At 47.9% G+C, this 18,275-nt stretch overlaps 1 protein-coding gene across 6 annotated transcripts in view; it reads left to right on the top strand.

The window, feature by feature from the left end:
* The window catches only part of CLUH (CLUH binding protein of NUMT mRNA), a 380,789-nt gene that overhangs the window by 77,386 nt on the left and 285,128 nt on the right, over positions 1-18,275 (top strand). For 2 of the 6 annotated variants that reach the window (XM_078679313.1, XM_078679312.1), the window contains exon 1: positions 8,085-8,910. The exons of the other annotated variants lie outside the window; for them this stretch is intronic. In XM_078679313.1, the coding sequence (XP_078535439.1) occupies positions 8,100-8,910 (811 nt within the window). In that variant the 5' untranslated portion in view covers positions 8,085-8,099. Of the gene's footprint in view, positions 1-8,084; positions 8,911-18,275 lie in introns of those variants that run through there. 6 annotated transcript variants of the gene reach the window in all.

Raw genomic sequence — 18,275 nt, 5'->3', positions numbered from 1 at the left:
AACCGCCATATGTATCATCAAAGTTTTTTGCATTTCCTAAATAGCGAACTTTAAGGAATAAATAGCGATTCTTTACCATTCCTAGTTTGCGATTAGCTATTTGCTAATTACAAATTACCCATTCATTTCCTTCATTTCCATAGGGCGGTTGGACTCACTTTTAGCTCGAGCGGCTGAATGGATTTCCACGAAACTTGGCAAAATTGTGGAGACTGGTAGCCCGATGTGCCTTTGCTATGTCTCAAGATATATGCTCCAGTGGTTTTTACGAAAATTAACTTTGAAAAATATATAATGGGCTACATTGGCCTATATATATGTTGGAGCCCAAATGTAGCCCAATGTAGCCCAATGAAGCCCAATGTAGCCCAAAGATGGCCGCCAGACACACAAAAAAACAAATGTAGCCCAAATATCAGCCAGGTGTAGCCCAACTATAGCCCAGTGACAGAATGACCAATCAGCTTCGCAAACCTCTGTTACGCGAAGCGGAGCGCTGTTACAGATATATATCTTTTTTTTAACGTTAATTTCTCAAAATCCACTGGAGCACATATATTGAGACCTAGCAAAGGCACATCGGGCTACCAGTCCCTAATATTTTGCCAAGTTTCGTGCAAATCCATTCAGCCGTTTTATTATTATTATTATTTTTTTTGCCCCGCGGGGCCCTTTTAAAACCTCCACATCAAACCTAGGGGGTCAGCGAGGATCTACTATGCCCCCTTATGGTTATTTCCCCCTTTGTTTTGGCCTCCTCTTGTCTCTCGATCCTACCGAGAGACAAGATGGCGGCCGCTACGGACTTTTTGGAATGTTGACAGACGCCAGAGAACCAATCAGCTTCGCTTCACAAAGCTCCGTTGCGCGAAAAGTACGCGTCCTGGGACGCTGCCCGGTCCGCTGTTACAGATATATATCTTTTTTTAAACGTTAATTTCTCAAAATCCACTGGAGCACATATATTGAGACCTACAAAAGGCACATCGGGCTACCAGTCCCTACAATTTTGCCAAGTTTCGTGCAAATCCATTCAGCCGTTCGGGCTAAAAGTGAGGCCAACCGCCCTATGGAAAACTCAATGTTAAAAACACGTTTTGGGACCCCCCTTTTTTCTCGGCCCCCCCTTGACGAACCCCCCCCCAAATTTTCAAGGGCTGCTCAGAAACAAAATGTGCCATTTTCCTGAAAATTTCAGCCAATTCCGTCGACAAACGCCAAAGTTATTAGACATAGAATTTTCAAAAATCCCATAGAGAAAAAATCCTAACTATATATACCTACTGGCGACCGCCAGTAGGTAATATATATATATGTGTATGTATATGTATGTATATATATATATATTAACAAAAACGGATCTATTTATCAGACCTAACTATTCCTTTTTTATGTGTTTGTTTGTTTTCTTGTTCCCCGTTGGCTGTGAAGTCAAACCTGCTGCCTATATCTCTTGGAACATACCTTGAGTTTGCTACCTAGAAACCTTTGGAGAGATAAATTGAGCAACTTGATTATCGAATTGGTGCTGGTTTCAGAGAAACATTCTCACATTTAGGGGAAAGACGAGTTTGACAATTCATGTTGGTCTTTGGAATCCTCTCCAAGCCTTCAACGCAAATATTTTGGAACAGTTTGAATATAAGTGGGTGCTTTTATTGTATGCTATTTTTACAAATTATGTAAGGAAAATCCCTGATCACTAACTCCAAAAAAGAAAGGGTGGTTTTCATTCTAAATATGATTGCTCCTAAATAGGTACTCATTCATGTATGTGTCAAAGTGGGTACTCTAGTATTGCACCTCGTTCAGCTAATTAAATTATCTGGCTAAAGAATCACAGGGAGAATGCTGAGGGTCTTGCATTCATGTAAACATTACCTCATTGGACATTTTTCCTTCAGATCCGTTGCATAAATCGTATTTGTTGCAGTGTTTGGCATGAAGGAATTTATGAGCGTATAGAAAGTTTGGATCAAGCTTCAAAAGAGATGTAGGTCATCTCTTGAAGCTTGCATCTTAGAAGCTGGTGAATTCTGTGAAGACGAGTTGGCACCCACTCACCTGGGTTCGATGAATAGCTCTTCTACCAATTATAGGGTCAAAGTTCAAAACCTTTAGTGTGAAGTACATGTAGTTTGAAACAAATAGTGAGAAACTTTCAGTTCAAAATTACCTGTTTGGGTGTTACGATATAGTTTTAAAACATTTTAGAATTAAAGGTTTTCAAAGAAATCAATAATAGAGTTGCTGTTTTTACAGCCTTGTCCTGACTAAAACGTTAATGTTGCCCATCCCCTTGCTTTCCTATTACTTCACCTGCAGATTTAACAATGTAACGCCAGCACTAGTAAATGTGAGGACAAGATCCAACTCATATGGTTCTTTTATGGTTACGATCATAATTTTTTTTTACTTTCTCCAAATTACCTTTTCTTTAATATCTAAAAGTTATCGGACTAAACGTTACGGATGGAATGCTTATCTAACAAAATGGGTGAATTTTAGCATACCAACCTCCAGAGATGTAGCAACAAGTGCTGAAATCAAGACCTTCATTTCGGAATATCGTGATTTCTGGGTTATTTGGTGTGTGTTCAACAGTTAATTAAGTTTAATTGAAATGTGTTTATTCCAGGAATTCTAAACTTTGAACAATCGAACACTGTTTCGTTTCCCAGTATTGCTGGCTGTCGTACTTTTAATGAACTCACCATTCCCATGTGCCAAAAAAACTGAACCTTTCAAACTCGTGACCAAGCACAACGTTGTGCTTTAATTCTGGAGGGGTCATTCTGCAACTAGTTTAAAGTCCACATTGTGGTGTAGCTCTCACTGCCACCGCACATACTTTAAAAGTCGGGAAAAGAAGTTTCTCGATTGCAAAAGCAGTTCTTTTAACTTTGCTCTTGTAATGTGTAATTTGGCAGAAAGCCTCCCAGGAGAATGCAAAAACACATCGATTTGGGTTCATTTGAAAATCTTGAATTACCAAAGCTAACGTGAGTGTCTTTTTTAGGGCTCGCCTGCTGATGCGCTTGCGCATAGCTGGCGGAGCTCTATAGTGGCTTATCCAGAGTTTAACCACTGGCGATTCCATGCAGTGCATGTGCACTTTTTAGGTCATTGCGCAAGCGCAAGCCCTAAAAAGTGCGTGCACAATGCCACCAGCCGCCTGCCTGCCTGTCTCGCATTACCACATCAAAGGCAGCCCAGCCTCCCTCCCACAAGCTTCTCAGCGTGCGCTCTGCATTTCTCCTCCCAGCGCATTTCTTATCCCCTAATTATTCACGGCCGGCCGGCCGTACTTTCAGTTTCACGGCCGCCAGGCCGTGTCTCCTTTTATGCTCTCTGATGCTTGTTTTTTTTTTTAACTTGTTTTAACATGGCAGCTTTCTCGCATTTCTCCTCCACCCCCCCCCCCCCCCCCCTCCCCAGCAATGCCAAGAGCTTTTTTTCTACGGTATTCGGACTCTGTCTCTTTCAAGCCAAACACCATTTAATTTTGGTTTCGAACAAGAAAGCGTGCTTAGATGCACTAAGAACATGCACCCATTAAGGACATTACAAAAGATAACTCTGCCCCAGCACGGGCACCCAAGCTAGATAACTTGTGTTTGCTTCATATGGACGTGCTGATGGTTTCCATCCCTCACTTTCAAGGACAAGCGCAATACATTTATATTAATGAGCAGGGCTTTTAAACCAGCAGAATTCCAAATGTGAACGTTCCATTTGCACTTCTCTTTTTCTGTTCCTTATAATTGGGAAGATTCGTCTTGTGCTCGTCTAGTTTTTATCGTTTCCTGTTCAATCGTATCTTTTGCCGATACTTTTAACATGCACATTCTTCTCTCTCCAGTGTGTAGTAGCAGCTGTCTAATGCAGCTTTAAGGATTACATCTAAGTCACGTAAATACAAAACATGTTGCATTACAAATGCTATAGGTGCCACATTTGCGAAAGTTATAACTATTGGCATTGTACATGACAAAGCTATTAATTAAGCTATTTTAAAAAATAACACATAAATAAAAAAAATGTCATTTATAGGACCGATAGCTCAAACTTTCCTACTGCGAGCCCTATTGCATTTCCAATGCTTGTTTTATTAATTTTTACGATTGGGTATATCTGTTCAGTGCTCAAGACTCAAGTTGAGTGTGACAGGGTGTTTTTTTTTTGTCAAAGCCTACTAGATGGCACAGCTGACTGGTTGCGTAAAGAATTCTTGGGTGACATTCAGAAAGCTTACCTGGGAATACGTTTCGCCCATTGCTTACCATTGACTTTGTGGTATATAAAGCACATTTGCTTGCTTTCCATTCGCTGGCTTTAATTGTTTTAGGCTGTCCATCATGTCTTTGCCCCTCCTGTGGTGTATAGCCTGTTTACCATTGCTCCTTGTATTTTTCCACGAGTGCGAGCTTTATGTAAACAGGCCTTATTATCTTGTCGCATTTGTTGTGCATTGAAAGACAGTGGTCAGTGTCAAGCTTTGTCATCCAAGGGAGCATGGTGGTTACTTTTCTTTCACTGATTTGCAACTGAGAGGATTTTTGTGACAATCATGCTGGATATTAGGGGTGCTAAGGGAACGGTTTTTTCTTGCACAGAATAAAATTTAAAGATCTGTGCAAATATTTCAGAATATATCAAAATTAGGGCACCACAAATGAAGTATTTTATTTTGTTATTCTGAAGTGTGGTGGAAATAAATATTTTAATATGATCAAAACAAATCTATACACCAAATGATGCTATTTCTATGCATTTGTTTGTGTGCTGTATAGTTTTATCAGTAAAACTGTATGTCTGTACAAATGTAATGGTCATTTCAATTAAAAATGTGTTGTCTGTAATAGCAGTGCGCTACAACACCATGCATACTCCACTTTACATCACTCTACAACACTCTACTGCACTGCATTCGTGGACACGCCACTGCACTCTATGCCACTCAGCTCTATGTCACTCAACTCCGCTCAATGCCACTCAACTCCGCTCAATGCCACTCAACTCCTCTCTATGCCACTCAACTCCGCTCTATGCCACTCAACTCCGCTCTATGCCACTCAACTTCGCTCTATGCCACTCAACTCCGCTCTATGCCACTCAACTCCGCTCTACGCCACTCAACTCCGCTCTACGCCACTCCACTCCAGCCAACGTCACTCCACTCCAGCCAACGTCACTCCACTCCAGCCAACGTCACTCCACTCCAGCCAACGTCACTCCACTCCAGCCCGCGTCCCTCAACTCCATCCCGCGTCCCTCAACTCCAGCCCGCATCCCTCCGCGTCCCTCAACTCCAGCCCGCGTCCCTCAACTCCAGCCCGCGTCCCTCAACTCCAGCCCGCGTCCCTCAACTCCAGCCCGCGTCCCTCAACTCCAGCCCGCGTCCCTCAACTCCAGCCCGCGTCCCTCAACTCCAGCCCGCGTCCCTCAACTCCAGCCCGCGTCCCTCAACTCCAGCCCGCGTCCCGCGTCCCTCAACTCCAGCCCGCGTCCCGCGTCCCTCAACTCCAGCCCGCGTCCCTCAACTCCAGCCCGCGTCCCTCAACTCCAGCCCGCGTCCCGCGTCCCTCAACTCCAGCCCGCGTCCCTCAACTCCAGCCCGCGTCCCTCAACTCCAGCCCGCGTCCCTCAACTCCAGCCCGCGTCCCTCAACTCCAGCCCGCGTCCCTCAACTCCAGCCCGCGTCCCTCAACTCCAGCCCGCGTCCCTCAACTCCAGCCCGCGTCCCTCAACTCCAGCCCGCGTCCCTCAACTCCAGCCCGCGTCCCTCAACTCCAGCCCGCGTCCCTCAACTCCAGCCAACGCCACTCAACTCCAGCCAACGCCACTCAACTCCAGCCAACGCCACTCAACTCCAGCCAACGCCACTCAACTCCAGCCAACGCCACTCAACTCCAGCCAACGCCACTCAACTCCAGCCAACGCCACTCAACTCCAGCCAACGCCACTCAACTCCAGCCTACGCCACTGCTCTCCAGCCTACGCCACTGCTCTCCAGCTTACGCCACTGCTCTCCAGCTTACGCCACTGCTCTCCAGCTTACGCCACTGCTCTCCAGCTTACGCCACTGCTCTCCAGCTTACGCCACTGCTCTCCAGCTTACGCCACTGCTCTCCAGCTTACGCCACTGCTCTCCAGCTTACGCCACTGCTCTCCAGCTTACGCCACTGCTCTCCAGCTTACGCCACTGCTCTCCAGCCTAAGGCACTCGGCTCCAGCCTAAGGCACTCGGCTCCAGCCTAAGGCACTCGGCTCCAGCCTAAGGCACTCGGCTCCAGCCTAAGGCACTCGGCTCCAGCCTAAGGCACTCGGCTCCAGCCTAAGGCACTCGGCTCCAGCCTAAGGCACTCGGCTCCAGCCTAAGGCACTCGGCTCCAGCCTAAGGCACTCGGCTCCAGCCTAAGGCACTCGGCTCCAGCCTAAGGCACTCGGCTCCAGCCTAAGGCACTCGGCTCCAGCCTAAGGCACTCGGCTCCAGCCTAAGGCACTCGGCTCCAGCCTAAGGCACTCGGCTCCAGCCCAAGCAGCCCACGTCCCTCAACTCCAGCCCGCGTCCCTCAACTCCAGCCCGCGTCCCTCAACTCCAAAATTCAAGCATTCCTTCCATCTTATTGTTGGTCGTTTCATTTTGTGCAGCGTTGGGACGCCGTGGGTTTCTTGCTTGTTTTATATTGACCTTCCGTCACCAGTGTGCTTACATCACCTGTGAAACAGGAAAGGAAGCCAATTAAGTGGAGAACAGGACAGACATTTATGGATGCTAGACACAGACTATGAAGAGAAGGTGGATCTCGGGGTGGGAATAGTGTTCTCTTCAGAGGATAATGTCCTCCCTCTGTGGTGTTCGAAGCTTTTAGGGGCCAGAATGAACCCGGTGTAATTTGGTCACCTCTTTTACACGTTATGTTATCATTGATTTATAGAGCGAGAAAATGAAATGTTTCTTGGTGATTTTGGGAACCACACATCTTTATAAGTTATTAGCCTTCCTCCCATAGCAGTGGCGGGAGTCCTCCATTGAAGGTTTTGTACTTGAATGTCTTGCGTGCTCGACAAGTTAAGATAAGCGGAATGTTCTCAGCATACGCGTGAAAGGTTACCCTGCAGTTTCTCCTCAGTTTCTCCTATACCTATACCTATCTCTATACCTATAGCCATCTCTGTGCTTGCAGCAAGGGTGCCCTCCAAGCTTACCACGCTTATCTCGCGCTGCTGTGCTTTCCCAAGATGTGAAAGGAAATTGGCGGATAGAAATTTTTGAAATTATCCTAACCACTGGCTGTTACTCTGGGTGCATTCCATTCCATCGAGTTTGCTCTCCGTGCCGTTACAGACCTGCATCCATTATATTCAATCAGTCCTGGCGTTTCCTCGGAAGAAGTGGATGTCGAGCGGCTGTGTCGTGTGCCATCCGTCTGTGTACCCGCGCCTCCCCAGCCTCGGTGGGCCTTGTAAGTGTGCTGCCACTTTAGCACTCAGAGCTGGGGGTCGCCGTCCAGGAATCCTCCCCTCACAGCCAGCCCAGTGCTCCTTCAGGAAGCCTATATCAAAGCCTGACTGGGACTGGTATAGAGCCCCGTGGCTGGGTAGCTCGGTGCCCACAGTGATCCCTGGTGGTGTCTGTATTCAGGGCGCCCCCTCCTCAGCCTCACACTCGTCAGTATGCGCGGCCGCCTCTGCATGTCATAGAAACGGGCCTGTGTTGTGCTCCTGCGCGGGCCTCCGTCCGTGGGGTGGAATGCAGCAGCCCCCTCCCCTGCCGTCCTGGTGGGGTCGGCTGGGGCCCTTCTATTTTTAGCCCCACTTTCCAAACCGCTCCGACCGCTGCATCTCTTCTGCTCCGCACCGAGAGCCCTCCGATGCCCCAGCTCCTCTCGGGAGACGGTGGGCGCTCGGGGGTCCCGCGGATGACGCTCTTCCGGTGGGTCTGCGGTGCGTGATCGGAGTGCAGCCTCCGGGGATGGAGGACCGCCGATTCCTCCGCCGTCTCAGCAGCCACTTGATTCCCCCGTGATGCGGTGCCCAGGCGGCTGTCTGTGCGGTGTAACCCAAGCAGAAGTCTGCGGAGAACTTCAGAAACCATGGGGAACAGTTGCTGCTGCCATTGTTTATACAGGATCTTCGGACACAGAGACCCAGGTGGAGAGAAGACGCCACTGCTGCTGAGAGGGGCCCCGGCTCTCGGCCTCCTGTCCCGGGACAGGCCGGCCTGTGGCCCATCACCGTCCACGCTCGCCCCCAGTAAGGAATCCTGCTGCCCCGAGCCCACAGATGAGCACGGGGAGCATGCAGGGACGAAGGCCGGCCCCAGCGGCACCCTTGCACCGGCCCTCAAGGGCTGGGCGGCTGACCTTGAGGCAAGGTGTCTGCTGGAGATAGTCATCTGGCCCCAGTCCTCGTACACAGAGCCCGTGAAACCCGAAGACCATGGCACGGCCTTCCAGACATTCAGACCGGAAGAACCCGCGGCAGCAGATGATCGGGCACCTGCCGGCTGTGGCACTCCCTCACTTGATGAAGAGCACAGTCACGGGACGCTGCCAGGGGGCATCGGTGCCAATGAAGAGCACAGTCACGGGACGCTGCCAGGGGTCATCGGTGCCACTGGACAGACTGCGCCCGAGAGCCCTCTACGCCCTGGTGGTGAGGGCAGCTTGAAAGCGACCAGTTCACTCCTCCTTGGAGCACCCGAAGGACAGACAGATGCCCTCAGCAAGACGCAGACCGCTGCAGGAAGCAGGCCTGGCAGTCCGGGGACAGTGTGCCAGGGGAGTGCGGTGGGCTCCGAGAGATCCTTGCCTGGAGTAGATGGCATGACTTTGAACACTTCTGGAGTGGGCACGCGGCTATCCGAGGAGAGCCAGGATCAGGAAGACGCTTCCTCTCGCCCAGGTCTCCTACTAGTTACCTTTGGCTTTTACTCTTGTATTTACACCGCGGGTCTTGTCCCCGCAGCGCTTTGGTGTTGGCTGTATGGATGCAGCATTCTAGGCCACCCTGTTGGCGATCTGAGAACAACAAGGAGTCCTGTTACATTGATGAGCGGCTCGCATGACTCATCGGTGATGATGGAGTGTAGCCTTTTAACCATAGCATTTAAACAGCATGTGTTCTCTTCATTGGGGTTGGCAACAAGAAGCAGCAGCATGCACATCAGAGCACGTTTCTGGCGGTAAATGGCTCGGCGCTGAGAGGTATTTCCCATGATAAAATGAATTGCTTGCAACTCACTCCCTACTGTCAATCTCCGCTATCTCAGACCGATAGAAAACGCCAGGTAGCCCAGCACAGTGACACTGTTAAACGTCCCATCTACTTTGTTGCACAACTACAAAAGGGCCCTGGAAAACAACAAAAAATAAGAGTTCACCTGAAGTGAGTTTGCCACAGTAGTAAACGCCGATTGTACGTTTTGGGACGGCATTTAAAAGCGAGTAAGAGGGTGCCTGCAAACTGCAGTGTGCCGCTGAGTTTGCAAGGCCTGTTCCAAACGCTTAGCCCAGTTGTCCATTATTGGGTTTTCTTTTAACAAACCCCTTAATTTGTAGGAGTTGTGCACTTTGCTTCATTTTTAATAATAATAATAATCTTTATTCGGCATATAAGAATATGACCATAAAAAAATGCGTTTTAGTATATACATACATCAGGCAAAAGCAGTATTCATAAAAAAGCATCCGCATACACATTACAACGAACTTTGTATAATCTCGTGGTCCCCCACTGTCTCATGATTTCAAAGTGCATCCAACAAGTTTCACTTTAAGATTAAGAAATATATAAACAATGAAACTTTGCTTCATTTGGTTTAGTTTGACTGATGCACTTATAGCAGTGGTTTAAAAGGAAGGTTAAGGAAAAAGGTGCAGGTTTTCCAGCGTGCAAGGAGTGTTCTGGCAACTATCAAGGTGATGTGATGTGATGTGTTAGTCCTAAAGAGATTAAGGTACTTCATTGCAATTTGACTTGTACGTGGTTACAGCAGAGAGGTCAAGGAAGGAATGGGCATGCTGTGTGCATTGTATTGTTTCCTACAGGGGATCATTCCAAGGAGGGAAGGGATTAGATGGGCATTCGTATTCCAACATACACAGGGTGATTTCTGCTTGGTGGAGTCGGTGATTGAATGTGCATTGACACCCTACTACTTTCCCACCTCAGCTGTGCGGGTAAATACTCACTGGGCATGAACGCCTGGCTCGCACTTACATGAAGGAAGCATCCTTCCACCCGGCCCATATTCGGTCACATGTTCACTTCTGCAGAAGTGAAGCACATCTCTGCCAGGGGGCTGCAGGAGTGCGAGAGCGCTCCTAAAATGCAGAATGTGATAGTAAATACAGAGCGCCCATCACATGCAGTGTGCCCCCCCACACACCCCGCTTCTTCATGATGTATACACTGTAGGAGCCTCTGTGCTGTTCCTAGACACGCGGGGCTGTATCTCGATGGGCCAAGCGCTTTCCTGCCTTGCGTAGTGTCTAAAGTTCAGACACATACCCGGGTATTTCTCCGGGCTAATGCTTGACCCTTAGACAGAACAAGTCGCAAACATCGAGCCAATCCCTGCTCACTGCTTACGACTTGTTCTGTTTAAAGTTAATGCTTTAACTCCGAGAAATTCTATGTTGTGTATTTCACCTTTAGCCTTCTCACACGCAAACAAACCTGCTGAAATGGCCCCTCTTCTCCAGCCCCCTTTGCTTTTTCATCTCAGTCTACGCCTTTGCGTTACTATTTTACCTTGTGTCATTATTGGGCGGGCTGCTTGACATGAGTTTGTTTCAAGACACCGTTTTAAGTGTCTCTTAACTTTTCATGTGAGACTCGGTGTTAACTTTTTCTTACGGTCTAAGTTTCTGAAATGCTTTAACTCACAGTTTCTTCGACCACTAATGCTGGGGCGCTCTTGCATATCCTCACCCCTTCCAGTGTAAACAAGTTCCAGCGTTTTTTCTGAGCCTCCTTTCTTCTCTGCCACCCGGTTCTACGTGCCTCCTGTGCCTGCCAATCGATCTCTGAACAGCATAAGGCCATACCCAGATGTTTGTGCCGTCCTCGGACCTGCCGCCCACCCATCACTTACAATACAAACTCCATTGTTCAGGCTTGTATTTTATGCTCCAGCTCCTTAAAGCCGCAATCATTGGCTTTCCCTAATGCCCCTTAAATCCCCCCGTCGTACTATTTCCTATTACTTTTGTGCTTGGTAAGCAGTACCCATAAATCTGCAGTTGGGTACACTGCCTCTTGGATGATGAACTCCATCTTGACAACAAGAAGTTCTGTGTTTATCTAGAGCTAAACATTTTCTGCAGCAAATCGAGAAAACCCTTTCTGGGATTGCTAGTGGAGGTGGTGGCTTCGGATGTAGGGAGAGGTGGTTTTAACCAGGCTAGCAAGTGGAAGTGAACGGTTTGAGTTAGGTAGGGGGTGTCTAGACCTGCAATTGGAGTTGATGGTTTGAGTTTAGTAGAGGAGGTGTCCAGACCTGCAAGTGGAGGTGATGGTTTGAGCTAGGCAGAGGGGGTGTATATAACTGCAAGTGGAGGTGATGGTTTGAGCTAGGCAGAGGGGGTGTACATACCTGCAAGTGGAGGTGATGGTTTGAGCTAGGTAGAGGGGATGTCCAAACTTGCAAATGAAGGTGATGGTGAAGAAAAGGTAGCATTTTACTCAAAGGTTACAGAATTACCGTTAGTAGCTCACTTTCCTCCCACTCAGTCCCTGACTTGACGGACTTCTCCCAGGATCTCTGTGACAGAGTGGCAGCTTTTTTCAGTTAAAAAATCATGGATATATATTCCTCGCTGGAAACTTTTAATGTTTAGACCCCCCCCCTATCAGGTCCTCCCAATCTCTCCCTCCCTCATCATAATAACTTCACAACCCCGGCGGTGGTACCTAAGCTACTCACCTTCCCTCCCCTGTCTCCAGACATTACAGACCACCTGCTAGGAGGGATTTCCTCTGGCTCCCCGATGGAATCATGCTCTTTTAAGATATTGAAAATAGGAAGGGAGGCTATTGTGCCCCACCTCACCTCATTGCCTAATGTAGCCATCTCACTTGGGCAGTACCCCATCCCCTGGAAGACTGCAGTGCTCAAACAACTTTTAAAAAAACCATCTCTGGATTCAGCGGAATTAAAGAACTATCGCCCTATCCCCCTGTTAGCAGTTCTAGCTAAAATTCTGGAGAAACATCTGAATTCTCACCTCAGTTCTTATCTAGGGGAGCACCAGCTGCTTGTTGGCTCGCAGCACGGTTGTTGATTCTTCTTGACCTTACTGCTGCCTTTGATACCCTATCTCCCATGAGACTGGTGGAACAGCTCAGGAAAAATAGGGGTTGGGGGCACGGCCCTCAAGCTACTTACCTCCTTCCTTACTGATCAGGCACAAATAGTGAAAATGGGTCAATTTTACTTGGCTCCCAACCAGCGCTGTGTGGAGTCTCTCAGGGCTCCTACTTGAGCTCGACCCTTTTCAACATTTGTCGCCCCACCGGCCAAGGTTGTCAGATCCTTTGGACTGGAGGTGTTGTCCTATGCCGACGACATGCAAATCATGGTGTCTATTACACATAGCATTAGGGAATCTGCAACTAATTTCAAAAGTTGTATGAAGGCAGTCTCCTCTTGGATGATTGAGAACTATCTTAAACCCAATGGGGACAAAACAGAGGTCCTGATCTTTGGAAACAAACAGAAAGTCTGGTCCAATGTTGGGTGCCCAGGTACGCTTTGTTCTTGTCCTTGCGCGGTATCCCATGGAAAAAAATCTAGGGGTCACAGTGGACAATGCCCTATCTTTTAGTCCTCAGGTTAATAGAAGGGTGTCCACTGGTTTTGGATGATCAGGACCCTCAGGACAATCTCCCATTTCCTCTCTTTCGCCTCCAGAAAGCAGGCAGTGATTGCCTTAGTGCTGATAGGACTATTGTAATGCCCTCTATTTGGGCATTAACAAGGGCCTTGTTCGTCGTCTGCAGCTGGTGCAGAATGCAGCAGCCAGGCTGGTGATGGATCTCCCTAAATACCACTCAGTCTCGGCTTCTGGCCGCAAGCTGCATTAGCTCCCTCTAAACCTCAGAATTCTGTTCAAAGCTCTCTGTCTTACTCATGGGTCTTCTACGACCTAGGTTCAGATGCCATCAAAGGGATTTTCAGGCGCTATGTTCCCACTAAACAGCTTAGATCAGCCAGTAAAAACTTGCTAGCTGTCCCCAGGTTCAAGAGAGCTAGATGGGGAGGCAGAGCCTTCTACATCGCTGCTACCAGCCACTAAGATTCCCTCCCTGTGTATATTTCTGGACTAGTGCCTCACACTCTCTTCTGTAGGGCACTGTAGACCTGGCTCTTTACATGTACACCATTCTGAGCCGTACTTCTATTTTCCTCTTTTTCTGTCTGACAGTCCCTCCTGCAGCGCCTTGTCGCCTTTGGGCTAAGCTTGCGCTTTAGAAGATTAATATTCATTCATTCATGGTTTGAGGTAGGTAGGGACGTGGAGTGGTGTCCACACTTGCTAATGGAGGTGATGGCTTGGGATGTAGGGGAGACAGTTTTAGCTTTTATTTATTTATTTGACTTTTTTGTAGTGCAAATTAGACCCAAGGGCATCCGAGCACTTTAGAAGAATTGCATAAAGATTGATTACAAGCGCTATAACCACAGGGTACGGCTGTGCAAAACTTACATGTGCATTGTTTACCTCGTTTTCAGTAGGCACTTCAAAGAGTCGTACAGTATAGGGAGAGAAAAGTCATACAATGTAGGGCAGGAAGCATAAAAACAGGGCTCATTTCCCGGGCTAAGATAAAGGGGGGAGCGAACATTACTACAATATATGGGAGTTGTGGGGTATCCAGAGGAGGAGTTGAGTTAGAGTTCAGAATGATCAATGAGTTAGTTAAACGAGGTACTTGGTAGGTCAAGCAAGGTAGTTTTGGCTATTAGGGGATATCCAGGCCATCAGCCTTATTAACATTAAGGTGATGAATATGTACAGGGTCTAATTTGCACTGTGCTCTGGCCACCTGGTTGCCATACTCACCATCCCACTGGACTCAAGCTAACCTTGCTGATGAGGCATGATATCCAAAAACAAAACGCCCATCAGTTGTTCTTTTTGCATTGGTCACCCTGAGTGGGATGGGTATGCTCAGACGTGGGCCCCATGCTTGCCATGCCACTGGAGTCAGGCTAGCCTGGCTGATATGGGGTGATACCCCAAAACCTGCCATGCATGCATGTTTCCAGTCCTAGGAGGACCCGGCCTTGCAGTTTGTCTGGACTGTTTCCATAATGGGAACAGGTTCAAGACTGATTTGCATATGGCTTGGCCCCAACTAGAATTACATGGTGAGCAAAACAACAATGGATTTATGCCCAGATCTCTGTACTGGGGTGACTGTTTGACTTTGTCCAGCATTCTGTCCCATCAATTGTTCCTTTTGCACCTGGTTGTCTAAAGGCAGGTTTCATATAAGTTAAACTTAGTGCAGGTGACAAGTTTAGGACTTACTATAGGGTTATTAAATATTAGTTTCGGAGTCCAGTGAGGGCCCATGGCAGTAGTGTTATTTCCCTGCGGATGAAAATATTGAACGTGATCTTAGAATAGTGTATTTCAAGATGAGGATGTATGTGTTTTTAACCAGTGGCGCCAGTGGAAACCTCCACCTGGGTGGTGAACTGGAATGCCACATGTGACTTTGAAGAGGGCCGACGGAGACTGTTTCTGTTTGACGCTCTGTTGGTGTTGATGGGGATCTGTGTACTGCTTTGAAGTTTTGTGATCTATTGCAAGGGTGAAAGGATGCAAGAATTTAGGGCCTGAGGTGTATTTTGAATTCTTTTATCCACCTACGGTGACATCTGGTCTGGAAGAAAACTGTAAAGACCAGATCCACTATCAGTCTGTGATTGTGTCCGGTCCACTCCCCAACTGCACGGACATTCGTGAAACCACCACATTTTGACAGTTGGACAACGCCTGGTCAGGGTTGTAAGCACTATATGCATGCAATTAAAATACAGCACAGTACAAAGTCATATCCATACATAGTCTTTATTTAGGGAGCCCTCATTTTGTGGAATAGTGCATCATTTAAAATTGAGGGCTGTGCGTTTGTTTTCTTGAGACGGCATGTGTTTTCATGCCATCAGTTATAAGGGGAATTGTTCTCCCCAGATTCTCCCGGCGTCTGCAAAGACCACGTGAGCAGGGCTTCCCTGATGCGAGAAGCTCCACAGGGCTGCTACATGAGCACTCTTATGTACTGAAGTACTTTGTATTACGGAGTTTAAAGCACGCCACGCAGCATCACCTAGAAGTGGTTTTGTCTGTCAGCAATTTGGCAGGTGCCCTTGTCGTAACGCAGGTCTCTTCAGCCCCTGCAGCACATGGGAACTCCACCCTTCAAGAGTCCACTTTTAACCCAAGACTGAGTATCTGTGAGATATTGTGGGTCTCAAGAGCTCCTCACCACATTCTGCAGACCTCCTCATGTTTATTTAGGCACTGGGGTTCTCTTGTCAGAATTCTCCGAACTTGGCCACGTGTCCATCAGAGTTGCCCTTGTGAAAGGCATAGTCTTGGCAAACTTACGATTAAACAACACCCATATCCACAACCTACTGCTCCTTAGGAGTGGAAGCCTCACCCAATCAGCTCAAGCTCTTCTGTGACAACCAGCATGGTGTCGCCAACTTTTAGTAGAAAAGTCACCTCAGAAATTGTCTCACATGTATGTAGGAGGCTGGTTTAGTATATGATGCACACTTATTTAAGTGGAGCATCTTGCACTAATACAGGCAACCCTTATGGTGATTTTAGTGGTCTTTGATAACCATAGAAAGTTCTCAAAGTGGTAGCTGTGTAGCCTTTAAGCTTATCTTGGAGTGTTAAGCAGCTTGTTTTGCCAGATCTAATCATGTAGTCTAGGGTAACTCACAGGACCACACAGTGTATATAAAAATGTCTATTTATTACACAACACTCACTAACACATTAGTATAGCTCCTACCCGGAGATATAAATACAAATACACAATAATACTTCAATTGTAAACAGGTAAGTAAGCTCAAAATACAGTAGTCTCCAGGGGAGACCAATCCATATACTAAAAAAGTGCAATGCAAACTGCGACTGAAGTCGGGGCTTGGACCTGGAGACTCGGAGGAGCTGGCGACACAAAGGAACACGCAGGGTAAGTACCCAGGAACCCCACGGAGGCTCTGTTCAGAATGAAAACACAGTCACTTGTCCAATAGAGGTAAAAAGGAAAGTCGTGGTTGCAGTTTTGGAGAAGCACCTTTCCAGTGGACCATGAAGCAAACCAGTGGAAGACAGAAGGTTGAAGAGTCACCCCACCCATGGATACCCCAGGAACTAGGATACCTACATCAAGAAAACCGGGTGCATAGTAAATAAAGCTGAATGGCTATCCTCAATTAAGTATATTGTCACATTGGACAGAGTGCTAATGTGTAGGCGAGATGAGTTCTGGTCTTCCTTCGAAAATTGGATAAATGCTAGTGGAAATTCATAATAATTGTCGGATGATTAGGCCTCAATACCATTCATTGCTTGGTTATTCCGGTGGTGGCAGATGAGAGGGTCTGGTTGTTCGACAATGCTACCTATGGGCAGAGTATGAAGAAGCAAGGCATAGAGTGATCCAACTTAGTTCAAACAAGCGAAAGACTACTATCTATGCCTTTTCGCTGACGTGGACTAATGAGGACAAAAAAAAAGTCACCCCACCCATTGATACCCAGGAACTAGGATACCTACATGCAGAGGTGCGAAGTGACATCCGAAACCACTATAGACCACACTGGAGGACTTCAGAAAAGATGCAGCTAGAGAAGACTATGCGAGTGTCCGGTGGAAGCCAAGGGTGGACTTTTGATGTGAAGAACCTGCAAGCAGAGGGGACAGAGTCTATGCCACTCGGAGATTACTAGGAAGCACAGAAGAGCAATGCCCACCAATGTCAGATGGTTCAGAAGAGTTGATGGTGACCATGTCGCTGCAGATGTTGGGACCAGGCGACTGAGGAATACCTGGAGCAGTGCATTTGCTGTCCCACATCAGAAGTCAATAACCGAGGGGGTCGTTGTGCGGTGGGAGCACCAACACGCCTTGCCAGCTGCAACAGGTGTGGAAAGTGAAGAAGATGACGTGGACTAATGAGGACAAAAAAAAAGTCACCCCACCCATTGATACCCAGGAACTAGGATACCTACATGCAGAGGTGCGAAGTGACATCCGAAACCACTATAGACCACACTGGAGGACTTCAGAAAAGATGCAGCTAGAGAAGACTATGCGAGTGTCCGGTGGAAGCCAAGGGTGGACTTTTGATGTGAAGAACCTGCAAGCAGAGGGGACAGAGTCTATGCCACTCGGAGATTACTAGGAAGCACAGAAGAGCAATGCCCACCAATGTCAGATGGTTCAGAAGAGTTGATGGTGACCATGTCGCTGCAGATGTTGGGACCAGGCGACTGAGGAATACCTGGAGCAGTGCATTTGCTGTCCCACATCAGAAGTCAATAACCGAGGGGGTCGTTGTGCGGTGGGAGCACCAACACGCCTTGCCAGCTGCAACAGGTGTGGAAAGTGAAGAAGAAGCAACGTTGGGACCAGCAAGTCCAAGGGACTCATCACAAGCAGGAGAATCAAAGCAAGCCCTGAGCAGGCAGGTGAGCCCACTGGAGCAGAAGACCCACAGGCCGAAGGCACAGGAGTCGCAAGAAGACCACTAGCAGCTCAACAAAGATGAAGCCCCACGGTGCAGAGAAATGCAGTGATAACGCTGATCTAGGCAATAAGGGAAGCTGGAGTTTCTTCTAGCCCAAAGTTCTCTAGAGTGCATAGCCAACAAGCCTTGGCAACGGCAAGTTGATGCGGTGCACAGGGATTCAGTTCCAGCGGTTCCGATGAGGGATACTGGCCTCAAAATTACAGAGAGGACAGGTCAGGCCTTGAGAGAGTTGCAGAACCACCACCTGTGTTGCTGAGTGTTTGGAAGTCCGTGGGATATCATGAGCAGCAGACCAGTCAGCTTTCTTGCAGTGCCTGCAGATGCAGGAGAGTGACTTTTTCACTCCAAGGGAGATTGCTTCAGGTGTCCTAGAAGCCCACAGGTCTGTTGAAGATCCTGGTAGAAGCACTGACACAGACGAGGAAGAAGACTTGCAGAATAGCAAGACCAGGAGCAGCAGGAGTCTTTGTTGATTCAGT

Source organism: Lissotriton helveticus, chromosome 3_1 (genome assembly GCF_964261635.1).
Source record: "Lissotriton helveticus chromosome 3_1, aLisHel1.1, whole genome shotgun sequence".
Taxonomy (NCBI): Eukaryota; Metazoa; Chordata; class Amphibia; order Caudata; family Salamandridae; genus Lissotriton; species Lissotriton helveticus.
Note: the sequence above shows the minus strand (reverse complement) of the source record. Positions and strands in the feature narration are given on the sequence as shown.